This window comes from Hippopotamus amphibius, chromosome 8 (assembly GCF_030028045.1).
Source record: "Hippopotamus amphibius kiboko isolate mHipAmp2 chromosome 8, mHipAmp2.hap2, whole genome shotgun sequence".
NCBI lineage: Eukaryota > Metazoa > Chordata > Mammalia > Artiodactyla > Hippopotamidae > Hippopotamus > Hippopotamus amphibius.
This window is the reverse complement of record NC_080193.1, coordinates 91486202-91507197: the sequence shown is the minus strand read 5'-3', so window position 1 is coordinate 91507197 and position 20996 is coordinate 91486202. Positions and strand designations below refer to the sequence as shown.

Here is a 20996-nt window from a genome sequence, read left to right as displayed (position 1 = left end):
GAATCAGCTGTACTTATACATATATCCCCATATCCCCTCCCTCCCGCGACTCCCTCCCGCTCTCCCTGTCCTGGCCCTCTAAGGCATCACCCATTATCGAGTGGATCTCCCTTTGTTATACAGTAACTTCCCACTAGCTATCTATTTTACAGTTGGTAGTGTATATATGTCTATGCTACTCTCTCACTTCATCCCAGCTTCCGCTTCACCCCCCCACCCCACCAACACCATGTCCTCCAGTCCATTCTCTGCATCTGCATCCTTATTCTTGCCCTGTCACTGGGTTCATCAGTACCATTTTTTTTTTTTTTTTTTAGATTCCGTATATATGAGTTAGCATACAGTATTTGTTTTTCTCTTTCTGGCTTACTCCACTCTGTAGGACAGACTCTAGGTCCATCCACCTCACTGCAAATAACTCAATTTCATTCCTTTTTATGGTGGAATAATAGTCCATTGTATATATGTGCCACATCTTCTTTATCCATTCATTTGTTGATGGGCATTTAGGTTGCTTCCATGTCCTGGCTATTGTAAATAGTGCTGCAATGAACATTGTGGTACATGTTTCTTTTTGGATTATGGTTTTCTTTGGGTATATGCCCAGGAGTGGGATTGCTTGGTTGTATGGTAGTTCTATTTTTAGTTTATTAAGGCACCTCCATACTGTTTTCCATAGTGGCTGCACCAATTTACATTCCCACCAACAGTGCAGGAGGGTACCCTTTTCTCCACACCCTCTCCAGCATTTATTGTTTCTAGATTTTTTGATGATGGCCATTTTGACTTGTGTGAGGTGATACCTCATTGTGGCTTTGACTTGCATTTCTCTAATGATTAGTGATGTTGAGCATCTTTTCATGTGTTTCTTTGCGATCTCCATGTCTTCTTTGGAGAAATGTCTATTTAGCTCTTCTGCCCATTTTTTGATTGGGTTGTTTGGTTTTTTTGATATTGAGCAGCATGAGCTGCTTTTAATTTTCTTTTTTTGTAGTATCTTTGTCTGGTTTTGGTATCAGGGTGATGGTGGCCTCGTAAAATGAGTTTGGGAGTGTTCCTTCCTCTGCAATTTTTTGGAAGAGTTTGAGAAGGATGGGTGCTAACTCTTCTCTAAATGTTTGATAGAATTCACCTGTGAAGCCATCTGGTCCTGGACTTTTGTTTGTTTGAAGATTTTCAGTCACAGTTTCAATTTCATTACTTGTGATTGGTCTGTTCATATTTTCCATTTCTTCCTGATTTAGTCTGGGAAGGTTATACCTTTCTAAGAATTTCTCCATTTCTTTCAGGTTGTCCATTTTATTGGCATATAGTTGCTTATACTAGCCTTTTATGATGCTTTTTATTTCTGTGGTGTCTGTTGTAACTTCTCCTGTTTTATTTCTAATTTTATTGATTTGAGTCCTCTCCCTCTTTTTCTTGATAAGTCTTACTAAAGGTTTATCAATTTTTGAACAACATATTCTTAACCACACATTCTAAATGACTGCTGAGTTTATTGACATAGAATTTTAAGTGCTCTACATTGGACTGGGGTTATTATAAAAGTGTCTCTAATCCAATTAATTTGGAAAACTCAGATTACGGAAGAGTAATTTAAGCATTCTATACTTACTTACAATAAAATTCAGAGAACCAAGGGGAAAAATGTTAGATGTGGACATGTTTCATCTATTCCTGTTCATAAAATTTTTGAGAGAATTCTGAATATTTTTGTGAACTTTCATTGTATATGGAGCTTGACTAAATGTTTATCAGTGTCTTATTTTCACATCTTAGTTTAAGACTAGCTCATAAAAATGATCATTAGCACTCCATATTATAAAGTTCTTGGTTTTAATGTATAATAGTTCAGAAAGAGGGATATATTGTTTCATAAAAAAAAATCAAATTTGTAAATTGGGTTTGATCTCAGAAGAAACATTTTAAAGTTTATCCCTTATTCTAAATTCTGAGAGTTACAAAGCTCTGACAGTTTAATTATTAAACTTACATTACATCCTGAGTAATCTCCCTTAAAAAAAATATCTCAGAGAAAGCAGCCAATCTTCATTCACCATACAGCAAAGTCAAATTTCGTCTACAAAGATGTCTCCACATTAACCATAATGCAACATTTTTGGTTCAACATTAACATAATTCCAATCCTGCACACTTAAATGGCAAGTAGACATTACTTAGAATTAGACATTGTGTGTGAATCTCTGCACGAGGAACTCATGCCAAAGGTGAACCAATATTTCAGTCAGTATTTCCTAGCCCATGAGGGCTGTGGATTTGCTCTTTAATTCATTTTGAGTCACTCTGTGTATACAAGAATGGAAACAACACATTTCCTTCTACTGTTTATGAGATCTTGATTATGTTAAAATATTTACACTCACCTGAGAGAGCTGGTTTCTTAGTTCTTGGAGAGAAGACTCTAAAAGGGTCATGTTGTACAGACAAAATATGTTAAAAACATTTTTCCCTAGAGTGGTCCAGGAGAAGGCATAATCAGCAGTATATCCTGGATAGCTCTCACACAGTTCTCTTCGTATATCTTCTGTAGTTGAATTTTGCTGTAAAAGCTAAAAATGTGTGTGAGATGAGTGGTATAATAATGTTAGTCAATATAGATATTAAAGTGTCTTAGTCTTCAAGGAAACTGACCTGTCTACATCATAGCCATTTTAAGGTCCTGCGTTATAGTAACTATTAAATTAACACTAAAATACATTGCCTTTATCAATGAAAAGTCACTGAGAGAATGTGTGAATGTGGTAATTCTTATCTTTATGATTTAAAAGATTTACATATGATTTTTTAAACTGAATTCATTTCCTGTGTCTGACTAGACAACCTAAACATACTAGATCTTGTCTCACAAAAATCTTCAGACTTAAAAATCTTAGCTTTTCATGGGCATTTAGCGGCAGAGACTCAGGTGTCCTAATAATTTGTAACACTTCATGGGAAATTGGCCAGGATCTTTGGAAGACTTCCAAAAAGGACGAGCTTCAGAGTCTAATCTCAAGACCAACAGTGTTTATTTAGAGAAGTGGAAAAACATGGATTATGTTCATTTGCAAAGCAATTATTTCATTTAAGAATTATGCATATAAATAAAAAAGAAAACCACATGTACAAAAATACATAAAACATATGATTATCAAAGGCAATAATTGGAAAGTATTTTAATAATGGAAGTCCCCCATATATTTCACAGTACAGACCAGTCACAGATGCAGCACTATTTTCAGCTATAATATTGATCACATTCACCATTAAGTTGTTTAGATATTTATAGAGCCAATTACAATTAGTTACAATACTTGATGCATCCTTCCTAATAATTAATTCTTATAATCTGTGAGGTGAGGGCTAACTAACTTCATCCCCCCTTTGTATCACAAAATCTGCACTCTGCCTTCTAGTGATTCAACTTCTAAATGTAATGAAACAAGACAGGCTCCACTTATTCTAGGATATACTCTAAGTGCCAGGTCTTCTAGTCATTCATCCATATCTCTTTCCTAACGTTACATATAAATGCACCCCAAAATGATTTCTCTACTTATTCTTGCAAGGGTTGCAGAAAGCAGTAAACAGAAAGAAAGAGGAATCAGAGAGACTGCTGACACAGGCATCAATATGTCATCCCTATTTTTACAACCCTTCCCTGCTCCAACTACTCTGAAAATATGTATCTATACATAGAAAATTCATTTTTGACTTATCTCCACTGGATATATGACTCTGTGCTGCCTCACCAAATTCTGAAATTTTATTCCATATGAGAAAGAGAACCTGGAAGTTTCAATACAATAAAGTGGTATTTTTGAGAATAGCATTACTATTCTAGCTATTAAAGAATTTAACTGATACAATGCAAGGCTGTTTGCTTCTAGGAACCAGTATGGAAGAAACAGAATGGAATAAAATAACTTTTCCTAGTTTATACCCTGGCATGATTTGTGGAGGCTTTATACTGGAATTTAAGTGGGCACGTGGTGGGGCTTCCTCAGCTGCACAGGGTGACTTAGGTACCTCAACTATTATATAAACTAGACTTTCAAAATCTAGACTGAACTGACTGTGAAAGTCTTATATTTCAACAGCACTGGCAGAATTGCCTTGAAAAGTATGGCGCCTTTTCCTGACATACATTTTTGTGTTGTTCTTTGGCTTATTGACATAAACTAGTTTATCAAGATGCCTCAGTTATAAAGAATGTCAATTCAAGGGGAACTAATAGACATATTAAGCAGCAGTGGTTATGGTCACAGGCATACAAATAAAGAACAAAGTTATGCCCCACGTTTGAGATGGAAGAAATGTGTACTACATAAGAGATGGATATATTATTAAAAATTCATGTGTGTGCATGCGTGTGTGTGAGTGTGCATGTGTGTGTCATAGAGAGAGAGAGAGAGAGAGAGAGAGAGAGAGAGAGAGAGATAGTCTCTCTAAGGAAAAATGTTAAAAGTGACCTCTTCTTAATTTCTGAAGAGCACGTAAAACAGGACTCAAATGCCCAAGGGCCAACCAAATAACTTAAATGTATGAATCTGGTTGGATAAAAGACAATAAGAAAAAGTGGTGACTGTAGTTAACCAAAGAGTACCTCTTCTGCATAAAGGCAGATTCAGTTTCTTAAAATGCTTGTATATGTGCACACACACATATAGCTCACAGGTGCCAATTTACACCTCTCATAGAAATGATGTTTATCATCTTGCAATCTGGAATCCTAAAGTAGAAGACTAGTTAATAGACGGAAGTCCACAGGTAAGCTCTTTAAACCATGCTAAGGAAAGGGACTTTATTACTTTGGGGAGATATTTTTTATAGCTGTGATTTTCCCAAAAGCATTGTTAGTATGGATAAGGCAGCAAGTCTGACGAGTGTTACAGCTTCATTTGCTTTCATACAGCATTTTTTCTTCCTTGCTTCAGAAAATTAAAAGATCACATATAATGCTACCCTATTTTTTACTAAATGAACATCTTAAGTTCAGTTAAGGGACTTAACAGGGAAGTAAATAAATATTCAAGAACTTAAGGAATTTAGAATGTCTCAAAATTAAGTTTTTTATCAAAGAGCTCCTAAGAAAAGAATCTCCCTGAGATATTACTCCAAATGGGAATACTCTTCCCGTTTGGAAGATTCCTCTATTAATCTAAGAGGCATTTGTTTACCTGCTTTTTATTATGAGTCCAGTACAAAACTGAGTGAAATTACCTTTTCCAAGCTAAGGATCCGGGCAAACACTTGACTACCATTGAAAGTATCTGTTCCAGTGCTTTCCAGATCAGAACTTGGACTAGGAAATACTGTGGCTGTTGTAAAAGAAAGAAGAAATTAGCATACACACACACACACACACACACACACACATACAAATGGGCAGGTTCACATAAGAATCTATAAATATCACTCATGCTCTCACAAACTCCACAACAAGAATGTCCTCAAATAGGCATCTTCCATGAAAGTTTCATACTGGCAAAATGGCAAGGTCCATCAGTTTTTCCTTTCACATAAAACTGTGATGGTTTTGATCTGCTCTTGGGTTTTTTCCAATCATTTTGGATGTCATTTGCTTTCATTCCAGTTTATATCATTAAACTTTATCACCAATATTATTGCCTAATAAACTGAATCATTTCTGTTCAGGCCTAGAGGATTGGAGGTGCCTCCACTAGCTCCACAGATCCATCATACCCAACATCTGTTCAAAGGATCTGCCAATGCACATCTGGTGATAATGGGTTTTTTTTTTTTTTAATTATTCAATTGGGAGGCTAAAATCTGCTTAGGATCATAAATTCTCTCCTCCCCAAAGTGGTTTCTGAATGATATTTCAGATCAAATAAATGGGAGGAAGCAATTAGTCCAGACCACACTAGATTCTAATTAAGTAATTCCCAAAGTGGCCTCATCCAGTACTATTTATAATGTGGCAGAGTGTTCTGGGTTAGGAGTATTAGCTGGAAGAGTGTGTTCAGATCCATAGCATGGATGTTTATTAAGCTGGTGTGTTAACTTTTATAAACTTTGGACAGAAATCCTTTATTATCCTCACAAGAAAGAATCTTAATATTCAAAGACACAGTGACCTAACATCAGTGGGGCCTAGGCTTTGTTAAAAAACTCACGAGGCTACAGAATTTACCAACAGGTTCCTTTAGCTCAAAGCAATACATCTGTGAGATGACTGGCCAGGGTAAGAATCATAATCCGTGGCTACTGAGCAGAGCAAAGCTTACTGGACCACAGCGATATGATGTCATTTCTACTGTGTTTTAACCTACTCAGCCAAGCACCCAGACATCATTCACAACAGCGTGTTAACCTCTCAGAACCACTCACCACCATATTCCTACTACAATAACGAGGGACTTTTTTTCATTTGGTCCTTCAACTTGTATTGGAATGTTAATATCATAGAATGTTAAATATTGCATGGCATTTTTAAAGGTATTCCTTTTTCTTTTTTTATCCCAGAGCACCAATCATATTCTGACATACAGGAATCTTTGTTTTGTTCACTAGTGTATCTCCAGTACCTAGGACTGTGCCTACATGATAGCAGGCACCCAATAAAAAAGTGCTAATGGATATAAAACAGTCCTGATGCTGTGAGTGTTTATTCACAATTTGTGGCTTCCAATGAATGTTTCTCAAGAGCACCTGCAGGAATAAGGTTCAGTGGCTATTCTGCACACTAACATCTGAGGGCTGCTGGCCTAGCTGTGAACAAAAGAAGTACAGAGAACAATGAATGTCTGTGATACTGAGTGGTAGAGTGTGAGGAAGAAGAAGACAACTGGAAAAGTCCCACCCTGGCAGCTGCTCTAGTACCAGGTCGGCTGGATGTCTGGGACAGGCAGGGTGCTTAACCTTCTTGGGCCTCATATTCCTCACCTGTAAAATGTAAAGTTTGGACAAATATCTGAGATTCAATCTAATATTTTTTCTTGCTGGGCATTCCAGCCATGCTAGTGTCATCTAATTGCAGATGACTGAAGAGTCCCTAGTCGATTCCGGGAAAGTGTGTAATTCTCAACATTATATTAGTACCATTTAGGGTTTTGCTTCTAGACAGTATTTCAGTAAGAACTTAATTTCCAATTATCATTTAGGGTTTTGCTTCTAGACAGTATTTCAATAAGAACTTAATTTCCAATTATTCTCAAGACCTTTGCATAATTGCACCATCATACTCAGGCAACCATAAGGAACATTTAGATTTCTTAGGGATATTCTAGGCGTTCCATCTTTGTTTGAAAAATTAAAAGTATAACTTTTAAAGACTAGACCTTTACTGGTTGTTCCAAAAGCCTGTTCTAAACTGGACAGAAGAGGATCGCTTACCCAGTGATGAGTGCCTTTCTTCTGGAACTTCAGTGCTCTGGAGTGATAAATTGCTGTCCTTCTCCAGGTTGGATGACTTTCTTAGAATTTCACTAGAGAAGAAAAAGCAAGAACTCTATAACTTCACTCACATTAATTTCAGTTAGTTACAGCAATGTATTATGTGGCAGAGTCCAGGGCTCTCCTAGGACTTTCAAATTTTTAATCTACTTTCAAGGATTTTAATGACAAAACTCACCTAACCATATACCAATGAATATATAAGGGCTCCTATAAGGTAAATTTTTACTCAGAGGAAATGGCCTAGATAAGGTTTAAAATAGTTTTTTTTTTTTTTTTTTTTTTTACTTTACTCTTGTAGAAACAAAAAAGGACAGTAGAGGCAAATACTGAAAATATTTATGATATATATTTTTTCTTTTAAAAAGATGGCAGATCCCAAATAGACAGGAGTCAAAGGGTGTTTCAGAGACTGAAATATAGATCTGCTTATTTGTCAACCATGAAAGTAAAACAAATTTTCTATGTTATATTACAGGTGGCATTTTGAAGACTGTCGAAGATGAATATTTACAAGAAAGATTCAAAGAAGAAGAAGAACACACATTTATTGAATATCTACTCTGTGCTAGGCACTGTAGTTGGTGTCATTACAGGTGGCACCAGGTGTTAAAGAAATAATGACATACACAGGGTTTTAATTGCACTGAATGTGTCAAGGCTATAATGATAGCATGTGGTGCCAGGAATGCCTGCACAGCATGATCACACCAGCTTTTGGAAGAAAACATTATTGGACCACCCCACCATTCAGTAACGTTTTTTTTTTAAAAATCTGAACTACCAGTTTAGTTTCTTATCATTAAAACGGAAATAATCATATTTTCTTGAAAACTTGATAGACCTAAAGTAAGTGTCTAAAATAAATATATCTATTTTAAGAGTGAAGTAAGTCCAGATGTCTGGAGTGAATAATGTGGATTTCCTCTGGTTGTTTACAAAAAGCTCACTTACAGTATGTAAGAACGGATATAAAAAGATGATAGTGGAAAAGCAAGAAGTTCTGCTTGCTACTGTGATTTGATTTGACTTCCCTTTTTAGAAACAAGATCCAAATCCTGGTTCCAGGGTACTTTATGATTTGTAATTGGAAAAAGCTCTATTTTTTCCCCAGGTTGTCCTTTTAATAAAGATGATAAGAGGTGATATTTGTTTTCATTCCCTAGTGGTCTTCCAATATTCTCTATAGAATGTACTGGTTGCTCCAAAAGCTCTGCATTCTTAATGCACATCTGAATTATTCATGACCGTGATTGTATTCCCCTAAATCTTTTTACATTCCTTATGCGGACTATTTGGAAGGGAAAACTGTTCAGATAAAAATGAGAACTGACCTGAACCTTTCCCTTCTCTCCAACAGAAGTTTTAGAAAGTCTAAGAAAGTCGGCTTCACTTTTCTTTTTTCTCAACATTTTTTGTTCAACTTGAAATACTGTAAAGAACACTACTGAATAGCAACACATTTTGAAAATAAAGGGAAAAACTGCCTTCATAAAAATTTTAAGCAATAAGGACAGCAACAAAAACCAAAGGGAGAGTGACAAAGACCAAAAAGAGCAAAGAAGGAGCAAGAGAAAACAGAGACTGAATAATAAATAGGAGTGGGGAGAAAAAAGAAGAGGTGATAGAAAACTAAGAAAGTGTGAGCTTGGAGAAGCAAAAGCTGTGTCCGCTCTACAGGGGATACCTTGCCCATTTTCCCACGTTGAAATCAGAGCCCTAAAACTACTCCTTCAAATATTCTTTCAACACCAAAGACAAGTTCATCCCCTTCCCGGCAAGCTGCTGGCTCAACAGGTTTGAATTTGTTCAACAGAAAATGGCTCTTCCAGACAAGGAACTTTGGAGGCCTCTTTTCTAACAGGACCCGTCCTTGACCAGGCAGTGCCCACAGTTACACGGTTGTCCACGTATCCTGTGTTACAGGAGTGGGGAGGTGGTTCATCTCCTTTTAGGTGGTCCTATTATGTATGGCTTTTTGTCAGAGAGAGAGCATGGGATATCCCATGTACCTTGCTGTTCATCTTCTTACAAATTTCCCCCAGTTTTATTTTGCATTTACAATATGTACTCGATGGCATGTGTCCTCTGCCACTGCTCAACATAACTACTATCTGTAAACTCTTAAAATGGAAACCACAAAATAAATGTACAACAGCAAGCATTGCGGGTAAAAAGATGAATTAAGCCTCTAAGTTGAAATACAGTTTACCTCCCCCAAGCAAAGGTAATTAGTTCTTTTCACTCCCTATTAAATTACTAAAGGAGGACAGGTAGCTAGCCAGTCTTATGAGTTAAAGGTAATCTCTGAACTTTCCAATTAGTATGACCATGCTTATAGGCAGAGAACTCTATGGCTCTTCGAGTGATAAATGAGAAACAGTACCTTTTCCATTATTTCACACAATTGAAGCACTTTGTGCATACTTGCTTTATATCAATTTTAAGTGTTTTATGTTTGTTTGTGTACCTATTCCTACCACTTTTCCATTTTAGGCTGTGACATCTTTGGAAGGAGGCACCATGATGATGATCTTTTTATTTGAAACACCTAGCGCAGTACTGAACCATAAGACTGAATGGCTGATTAAACAAAAAGAGACAGTATTGCTGGGGTGTAGAAGAAAGAACTTTGGAGTTAGTAGAGGTCTTTTGAATCCTAGCTCTGCCTCTTCCTGAAAAATTGCAGCCTCATCTGCAAATTAGGAATGATACACCTATGTTGCAAGGTTTTTGTGAATACTATGTGAGATATGCTTATCAAGTGCCTGTCTGGTGGGCCTTGTCATCTTAGGCACTCATTAACCGTCAAAGTACCCACAGAGAAGATGGTACAAAGACAGCCTTCACCAGCAGTATGGAGCCAAAGCCCCATACTTGTGTATCTATGCTCCGCACATAACCCTTCTAGAATACCAGAACCTGCAAGATCTCTGGACACCAAATGGATGCACCCTTATTCATAATCTGGAACCTGCAAGCATTGGCTGGTGAGGTGAGAAGAGGGAAAGGCCCTTACCCAGAATTTTGTAACCTCTTCTTTATTTTATTATTTAATTTCTTTATCAGTTTACTCATAAGAGGAATGTTCCATTTGCATAACGATCAATTTTCTCCTTAGACTGTAAAATTCTTGAGTAAAGTCTATCTGCAGTGCACTGTGTTGGCAGATGGTAGGATGTTTAGCACATGGCAAGCATTGAATAACGGATAACAAAGAATATCATCTGGAAGAACTGATGGCTAAGGAAGCATCTTGTTTTTAAAGCATCTGCCCTGCCTCCATTGTTGAACACCTGCTTCTACAAAGGTCCTTGGAAGAGGAAGCACCCAGAGACAGCACCACAGATACAAACATATAATCAATCTTGCACTGTATCCACCATATGCATTCATAAACTCACTAACATTTATTAAATTCCCATGATATGTAATATAATGGGCAAGTCAAATAAAAAAACCAGGGATTATAATACATTAATGATAATAACTAAGTAGGACATGCCCGGGGGTGATGACAACACATGACTTGGGGTGCTAAACTAAAGTTGTCATTTGTGTTTCTTAAGAGAAAGATCCTAGAATTATAACCTACTTTATGCCTCTTGCTACCTTAAAATCTCTTTCTCCATCCTTTCACTAGACTAGCGGTTTTCAACTGGGGGCGATTTTGCGTTCCCTCCCCTGCTCCCAAGGGGATAAATGGACACTATCTGGAGACATATTTGGTCATCACAACTGAATGGGAGTGATGTTACTGGCATCTAGTGGGTAGAGACCAGGGGTGCTACCAAACATTCTACAATGCACAGCATAGCGAAGAATCATCTGGTCCCAAGTAGCAATGATGCTGAGATTGAGAACCCCTGTACTAGGCTATGACAGAGAAGTGGGTTTATTCAGTGATGACCTCTCCCCAATCCTACTCCCTAGGACCAATTCAGGAGGATTTAAAACTCCTATTCCAGAACTCTGAATAGGCCTAAGGAAGTCTCAGAGAATCTCTCTCATACTAGATATCTCTGGGAGGTGTATTAAGGCATTATGCAAAACTTAGATGCCCCCTGAATCCAGCATGTAGGTTCACCTGAGTCCAGAAAATTCAACCTTCTGGGTAAGGCAAGAAAACCTGAGTCAAATCTCCGAGTGGCCCAAGGCATCACTATACTGCCTTTTGCTGGAGCCAGCCACATGTACAGTACCACAGAGATGCAGAAGGGCCTTGCCTCTAGGATGTTGAAGAAGTAGATTCTGCATCTATGGCATTTATAGTGCTCTACTTGGAAAAGGAATTTAATAAGGGAAACATCTTGGATTCAGAATGTTAAATTTAAGATACCGGGAGGGAAACCAGGCTCAGAGTAGTTTTACTTCTCCTCAGACGTGTCTACCGACAGTTACATTTGGGAAATGTCACGTTTATAGATATCACTGTAAGAGTAGGATTTATGCACTTGTATTGGATGTCTCTGTATTTCCGTGAGTGGGAAAGACTGACTGCCTGTGTGGGCGGCATCCATGTGTTCCGTGGTAGTTCTGTCTTTAAAAGCAATAGCTTCCAAGAAAGACACATATGGTAAATCCTAAAAAGAAAATTCTGACTTTCTTTTTTGTCTCTAAGGATTAGTTAAACTTTTTATATTTTTTCCCTTTTTCCCCAGAGTTATAATTATACGGGTATGTAGCGACACCTGGAAGGAAGCTGTGAAACCTGCTCCAGGCCCAGTTCTGACTCCAGCTTCAGATGACGTTCACTACCAACTTTTAAGTACAAATAAGAATGTGGTAATGGCATTGAGGCCACCTCAGTGATTTGATACAGTTGTCCTTCCTGACTACCCTCAAGCAGGAGTCATTCACATGAAAATTTTAATTTTTTTCATTATTTTCTTGAATTTCATTCTGATGTCCATTCCTTCAGGGTCATCCACGCTTCGGACATAATCCCCGTGTGCCCATGTTCAACATACACCTCTCTTCTACGTGGCTCACTTACCAATCGACAATCTATATTATTTAAGGTGTTAAGATTTAGAAATGCCTCCGTACGTTGCTCTGTCCTACGGTTTTTTATATTCTTTGGTGGGACTTTGGAGATATAATGTGTATCTGAGCTAATACATTTCTAAAGGCACCATGATGGGCAGATGAGGAAATGCCTTGGGGGTAGATGTGTATCAGAAGCATGTAACATATGGAAGCGGAGATAACATCACAGCAGCTTTCAGAGGACCCTGTACATATTATGTTCTACCTAGCCCTGACCCAGGCAGATTAATTTGGCAACACTATAAGTGAATATGTAAGTTTGTCATCACAGTTAGTAGCAAAGTTATCTGCCTATTCTTCTAAACTGACTATACAAGGGCCCCCATCGATCTGTATTTTATTAAGTTCTGAGATTCTTTTTTTTAATTAATTAATTAATTAAATTTATTGGCTGTGTTGGGTCTTCGTTGCTGTGTGCAGGCTTTCTCTAGTTGCGGCGAGCAAAGGCTGCACTTCCTTGAGGGGCACAGGCTTCTCACTGCGGTGGCTTCTCTTGTTGCCGAGCAAGGGGTCTAGGCCCATGGGCTTCAGTAGTTGTGGCATGAGGGCTCAACAGTTGTGGCTCTCAGGCTCTAGAGTGCAGGCTCAGTAGTTGTGGTGCACGGGTGTAGTTGCTCCGCGGCATGTGGGATCTTCCCAGATCGTGGATCGAACCCGTGTCCCCTGCATTGGCAGGCAGATTCCTAACCACTGTGCCCACCAGGGAAATCCCTGAGATTCTTTTTTTATGGCCTATCTAAAATATACCATCCTCTAGTCTGGTAATTACCACCCTATCTCTCCTTAATAATCTCACCCATACAGGTCTCTGGAGAACTCTTCTGACATCTCCCCACCTAAACCTCTCTGCATTCCATTAATATATCCAACAGTCAGATGCACATTCCTCAGGCAGAAACAATGCCTCAGGTTGCCTGTGTAACTCTTCACCACTTGCTGTCTAATGTTCTGGGCACAGTGAGAAATAAACAAATATTCATCACATTTACCATATCACAGATTAATTTACCTGTTTAGCAGTCTCTCTCTCTCTCTCTCCCCCACTAGATTTTAAGTTTGTATAGGGATGTGCCTTAGTCATCTCTGTACCCATAGCGACTTGCATAGTCTCCAGCACATGGTACACATTCAATACATTTTAACTCAATTAACAATTTTGCCTGTGTGGCAGTTAAGACTTCCTTCCACTTTGTTTTTGATAAATGAAATTTCAACCTTTACTTTCATATGAATGCTCACTAAAATGATTACTAGATGGTTATAAATTACTCTATAAATTACCTACATATCTCACCTCATCTTTATAGTCAAATGAGGACACATACCTGCTCTAATTCCACTTACCTTAGATTCCCAATACTATCTTTAGGTCAGTTTGTAAACACATTCATGTTTTTCAATACTAAATAAAAGCCGTGGCACGTGAAAAATTTCCCTGAATAGAATCTGATGAATTATGTTTCAAGTTCTGAAGGAGCCATGCAACAGGAGCAGAGGTATGAATTTGGAAACCACGGGTCATGGATGGGTGTCGACATGACAGAGAGAGGGAATAAATCCGCAGAGGCAGTTCCCCCACAGGATCTGCAGGAATGCTGAATTGCTTCTCCAAATAATGACCCTGTGAGCTCTGCAAGATGATCTTTGCCATTTGCCAGCTGTGTGAGCAATGGCACGGCCAGGGGCCCCCACTGTTCTGATGTATTCTTAGAGGCAGGGCAGGGAGGAAGAAACACAAGGGTATGTCCCATGATGTTGGATCATCCCTTGTGCAAAAGAGCAAAAAAATCATAAATGTAATCATTTCTTCTTTCAGACAGCTGGTTACAGTTGGTGCTGCATATACTGTTGAATTTTTTTTTAAAGCACCTCATCCTGAAGCTAATGCATAGAGAAGTATGAATTTAATAACAGAAGGCTAGTGCCAGTGCAAAAACGCATCAAAACACTGCGCAACTGGCCAGCAAGTAGTGACTGCAGTGTGATTATGTCTTTCAAAATAAACATGGTGAGCCTCTTTTGATGAAGCCAAAGATGGCATTTTTTTGCCCTCACTTAAAAAACAGAAAAGGAAGACTGTTTTGTTTCTTAATGAGGCTATGCTGGTGAATCTTTCTTCACCAAAGTGAAGCACTTTAGTGAAATGGCTTACCTAGTAACCACGCCCCAGTTTCATTGCATGGCTATATAAAGCATAAAAGTTAATAGCATGGTGGGAAATATCACTAATGCAATTTTATTATTGTACACAATTTCCCAAATTAAGCTTCAATTACTCGTTAGTTTAGAGAAAATACTGAATATACAGCAACATTCAGCTTGAGCTCAATAAAATACCTGGAGATTAGAATAAAACTGAAAAAAAAAAGAGACATGATCAGCTCTGTAGAGAATAACCAACAGAGGGTAACATAAATCTGGACTTTAATCCTAGTTCCAAAACCAACTCGATGGCTCGTCTCAGGGGACTCCATGAATTTGATTCTCTATTATATTACATAGCAAAATATCTCTTTGGGGGAGGTACTTTTATAGACTTCTTAGATATTGTTAACTATTTCTCTCATTATTACTTAGTTCTTCACAGAAGAAATAAAAAAGACACAAAGAAGAGAGCCCCAGATGGAGCTGTAATCCAATTTGTAAATAATGGACATTAAATTTCCCCATATCTGCTCTATCACTTGGTTCACGAATTGTCCATCTCAAATACAGCTTCTCCATGAAGATTTGCCTGATTACACCAGCTTTTTTCTACTTTAAATACAGAGGATGTCTTGCTTCGGCATCCTTCTGGTACTCTTCATTGCACTATCTCCTCCCACTGTTGAGTTAGTATTTACCTTCCCCTGCTAGAACACAGGCATAAATCATGCCTAATTCATCACTCACACAGGGACACAGAGACTGTCTGTGAACTGGTGGAATGAATAAAATATTCATTCACTTTATCTCTACACTGATGACACAAGGGGGCATGGGCTCCAGTCAGCTTTTGGTCTCGCAAAAATACACGACTAGTTGCTAGCTGAGATAATGCTCGTGTATGCCTAGAACATGTTATGTTATATTACTTCCCTGCTCAGAAATTTCCAATGGATTCTCATTATACTAAAAACAAAAGACAAATTCCTTCCTTTTCCTTACCTGTTTGATACTTCATGCTCTTTCTCCCGTGGTTTTTATTTTTTCACCATATCCTCTACCACTTCCATCATTCCTCACTATATATTCTAGCCATATTAGCCTACTTTCTGTTCCTCTAAATGATCAGGTTTTTCCCCACTTCAGGATCACTGAGTGTTTCTCTGCCTGGAACTTTATCTTCCAGATGTCCACATATTGGTGCTGGTTTCTCCCTGCCCTTGCTGGTCTCTACCCAAATCTCACCTTCTAGCAGAGGCCCTTCTTTTGCCACCCTATTAAATTCCCACCTTTCAGTTTCTACCTCTTAATCTGCTCTATTTTCTTGCTAGTACATTTATTATTATCAGTAATTATGCTATTTATTTGATTGCTTTTTTGATTACTTTCCCATTAAAATACAAGTTAAAAAAGGGTAGAGAATTTGTGTGGTTCACCTCTGTGTTGCAGTGCCTTGAATGGTGCCTGGCACACAGAAATTTCTCAGCCACTATTTCCTGAATAAATTAATAAATAAATGAATGAACATCAGAGTTTTTTAAGTACCAAGGCTAAATAACTTACTGAAACAACAAAACCAATGTGAATTAGCAATGCAATATTTATGGGTCTTAAGTCATTTCCCATGACAATTCTTGACATGTTGATATTTTATGCTAAACAGCTTATAGTTAGTTACTCTCTTTAAGTACCACCCATATTATCTGATGATCAAAATCACAATGATAATATTAAAGGAGAAATGGTGCCACACGTCAAGGAATTTAAATTAAAATTTGGAACCAAGTACCTCTGATTATACCTCTGATTATAAATACAATCTTTTCTTGAGAGACACTTAAAAAAATCTCTACCAGAATAACCTCATGGTCAATTCAGATTACGATGCTGTTCTCAGTTCTACAGACAGTTGGGCTCTTGGGTGTCTCTTTAGGTTTAAAATCTCAGGGTGGAAAACTGAGGCTGTATATGGTCTAGATTCCCATATATCCACCTTTTTTTTTTTTTTTAAGATTCTTTTCCCATACGGGCCATTACAGAGTATTGAGCAGAGTTCCCTGTGCTGTACAGGAGGTTCTTCTTATTAGTTATCTATTTTATTTATAGTAGTGTGTATATGTCAATCCCCGTCTCCCAAATTATCCTCCCACCCCTTATCCTCTGGTAACCATTAGTCGTTTTAAAAGACAAAATCTGAGTAGTTCATCCAAAGTAGATCATGCTTAATCCCACATAAACATGGTAATTCCAGTTTGCACCCACTTTGTTCATTCATATTTAGATCATCATACTTGCAGATATAGAAAATAAAGTTGTATATGTAACCTAGGATGGTTTTCCAAATATCTCATAAGGAAACAAGATATGCTCTCTCAAAGCAACTGAACACACTTGGGAAGTACCCCTACCTGTCTTTAAATAGTGCATGATCAATTCCTTTCCTGCGAAGCAGATCTTTTGGCCCATAGGGCGTGTCTTTGCATTTAGAGTCTGTATCACAGAGTAGGGTTTGCAGGAATGGGAAGAAGCCAGTACTAGGAAGGTTTCGAGGTGCAAGGTAACCTAAAAGTTAAAAAAAAAAAACAATGATTAGATCACTATGACGTTTGCATGGGAAAGGAAAGAAACGCAGTAACTGTGTTGTAAAATCATCTTCTGAATTATGACTGTTTGGGTCCTCTATGTATCAAAAGGCTTTAAAATGCTTGTTGCCCCACAAGTTTCTCTTCCTTGGATTTATTCTAAGGAAATAGCTGCAAGAGTATTTGCCAGAGTGTTTTAAAAATAGATCACAGTGTATCCATATGATAAAATACAATGCAACCAAAAAAAGTGCTGTCAAATAATATAAAAAATATTTGTAATATATTGCTAATTAAAAAGAGTAGATCAGAAAACAGTGTGACCAGAATAGCCATAATTTTTAAAATATATATAAATATATGCAGTATATTAAAAAATCTGGAGTTGGACTTTGCTGATGGTCCGGTGGTTAAGACTCTGACCTTCCACTGCAGGGGGCATGGGTTCCATCCCTGGTCGGGGAAATAAGATCCCACATGCTGCGTGGTGCGGCCAAGTAAATAATAAATAAATTTTAAAAATACAAATAAAAAAATCTAGAGGATTTGTTTTCCTTGGTGGTATATTTCCCATGACTTTGTTTACTTTCATTTGACTATATATTAACTATTTTCTCCCATAATATATGTCTTCTCTTGTAATCAAAGCCATTATAAATGCAGCCAATCTTTCAGATGCATAAAATGTTTTTGGTGTTCTCAAACTTTAACATAATAGCTAAATTAATTATCCTGTACACATAATATTTTCTTTCTGTTTAAAAACCTATAATAATGGCGTGAATGAATATGCAGGTTTTCCCCAATATTAAAGCCACAACTTTTGTAATGGTTAATGGTTTTGTAACCTTTACTTTAACATTTGCTTTATAAAATATGATGATGGCATACACATGAATCAAGACAATAGGCAAGCTGTGAATTACAAATCTTTTCACAATTAGGTTTGATACTAAAACACTAGCTTCCTCCCTTTGTGCAATACAGAGATAATGAACTTTCAAAAAAGGCACGTTTGGAAACCGTGAGGGTAATTCCAAACCAAAGACTGAAAAGCAAAACCTTAACTTCCTCATGAATCTGTTAAAAGGACTGTCAGTATGGATATGTTTTTATTATAAAAAGAAGGAAGAAAAGAAAAAAACAGTAAGAGCAACATGGGTAAGTATGCATTATTAGTAGAAAAAATAATAAATAGAAATTTGATCTACACAACTAAAATACAAACTTACATAAAAAAACAAAATTGAAAATAAAAAGGAAGGGGAAATAGGAAAGTTGACCAGAAAAAATGTAAAGAGAAAAAAAAATGGAGAGAGTTGAGAGTGGAAGATGCTATACTGTTGACTTTGAAAGTGGGGGAAAGAGGCAAAAGCCAAGGAAAGTGGGCAATCTCTAGAAGCCAGAAAACAGATCCCCTCCTTGAGCCTCCAGAAGGAAGGCAGCCCTGCCAACACCTTAATTTTTAATGCACTAAGACTAAATTTTGGACTTCTGAACTCCAGAGCCATAAGTTAACAAGTTGGTGTTGTTTTTAAGTCACAAAGTTTGTGGTAATTTGTTACAGCAGCCACAGGAAAAACTAACACATACAATAACACCAGTATGAATTAAAGTTTTGAAAGTTCAAGAGAAATTGGAAAGACCTTAAATGCACCAGACTATTTATTACTACATTCTAAAAGCCTTCTTTTTCTGACACCAGAAAGACCAGTGTCTCTCCTAATATTAAACGAGTGAAAACTGCAGTGAACCTTCAATATTTGCACTGTGGCACAATTCCTTTAATAAACTCTAGAGCAGCAAATTGCCTCTATAACAAAATTCTACATGTCTTCACCCCTCTATAACAAAATCCTGCCACAGTGAACTGCATACAGCAAGACCTTTGCAGTTCTGCGGTGGAATTTCACCCTGCTACACAGATTCCACCTGGAGCCGCGAGTTCAGAGTGTGGGCCTGTAAGTGTGCTTATTCCTAGAACATCTCAAACACATGCAGGAGGTCATTTGGATGGAAGGCAGATAGAAGGGCAGCAGAAACAGACGATCCCTCTGCTGTATACCACTCATCAAGCGGATGGTGCAACTGAGCCAGTGTTGAAAACAACAGCAGTTCAGGAGAAGCCATATCGCAACAGGAAGTGAGGAAAAGAAGGGAAAAGATGTCAGGGGAAGAAGGTCTAGGAAGAGGTGGCACAAATACATCCAGTTTTAGTTTTCAGGCACTAATTACAATTTGAAAATTATTAAAGAAAAATTTAAAAGAATTTAAACCACAACATTCTTTGCTATGGTTAACAATAGATATGCTTATTTTACAGGAAAATTCATCAAGGAATTTCTTTGGAAACAAGATCCCATGGGGTTCAAAAAGTATAGACAGTCCAAGTTTTGCAGTTATTTTGATAACTGGTATTTAACCTGCTACAATGGGTTCACGCCAACGAGGAGCTGGTTGTGGTGTGTTCAAGTTTAAGTTTACACAGCGTCGTGCAGAATATGAACTGCCTCCATTATTTATTTTACCATCACCCTTAACAAGAACCATACACTCATTAAAATAAGAGAGCCTGTTGCAACTACAATAACACTGATTTATTAAGCATCTACTGTATTCCATGTATGTCATTCATCCTTTGATATCCACAATATACTTTCTCATGCACATCAACTTGTCACAAGATCTGGAAATCCTCTAGAATTAACAAGTTAGAATGAAGTAGAATTAAACTGTATTGTAACTTTCTTGTGCAGAAAAATGAAATTTTCAGTCTTCTGCCCATCTTAGTTACATGTACAAGGAAGTAACCACTCAGAGCAATGATGGAATCCAACCACCCATCACATGTTTTAAAGAGCTGCTACTTCTAAACTGAACTCATTCTATTCTGAAGGTGTCTCTGGCACTTTCAGGTTCCAAAATTATTATGTTTGTCTTTAAATTCCTAAATGCTAGGATGCCAGGAAAAGAGTCACATTTCTCTAACCTTCTGTGCCGTAAGCATGGAGCACGCAAAGTTAAAGCTAATAACTGGTAGCCCATGTTCAGAGCCAGAGCACAGATTCAAGGACACATGGCAGAGGAAGATGATAAATGTGCAAACTATGGCACCACCTATAGGTTAAAAACCAGATCTCAGGGTCTTGGGATGGCGTGTTAGGCAGGATGAAGTCCTTGGTACCATGATTCCCAAAGATCTCACACTCAGTACAACATTCACACCCATCTCCAGGAGGAAAGCTACTGAAGAACTTGCAATTTCGCAGGGAAACTGGAGCCAGAAGATTCAAGCATAATCTGGGAGTGAGGTGGGGTGGGTGGTAAGCAAACTCTCAAGCCACTTACAGCTTAGTCTCTCAGACGCTCCAGGCATAGGCAATGAGGTTGGAGGAGCAGCCACCCATGGGTGGGAAGAGGCTAGTCTCATAAAATGGATACAGTCAACACTATTGACACGATCCAATAAGATGGACAGAGTCCAATGGTATTCCAGGGAGTGGATTCAAACCAAACTATAAAACATTTTGAGTAGTAAACCACCAGGTAACTAAGCTTTAAATAAATCAAATTTAGTTTTCATCATTTTAAGAAAGGAACTGGCATTATAAAAAGATCCAGTTTAGGAATTTTCAAAAAGGTACTTTGTAAAGAATTACGATATCCACCTACACACCTGCCTAGAAGGAGGATCAAGTTTGATTTTTCTTTCCCTTTCTGCACAAATGTCCTTATTCAGGACAATATTAGTGTGACATGATAGAAAGATTAAAGCAGGTGTTCTCAAAGTGCAGTGCCTAG

The 20996-nt window shown here is 37.7% G+C and overlaps 1 protein-coding gene across 6 annotated transcripts in view; it reads right to left on the bottom strand.

Moving 5' to 3' along the window:
* Positions 1-20996, bottom strand: part of ABCA12 (ATP binding cassette subfamily A member 12) — a 193924-nt gene that overhangs the window by 130033 nt on the left and 42895 nt on the right. For 3 of the 6 annotated variants that reach the window (XM_057745991.1, XM_057745990.1, XM_057745992.1), the window contains 3 exons: positions 7360-7451; positions 5224-5321; positions 2385-2570 (listed from right to left, as the gene is read on the bottom strand). In XM_057745991.1, coding sequence (XP_057601974.1) covers positions 2385-2570; positions 5224-5321; positions 7360-7451 — 376 coding nt within the window. Of the gene's footprint in view, positions 1-2384; positions 2571-5223; positions 5322-7359; positions 7452-17021; positions 17176-20996 lie in introns of those variants that run through there. The other 3 variants (XM_057745989.1, XM_057745988.1, XM_057745993.1) reach the window with 2 other exon arrangements.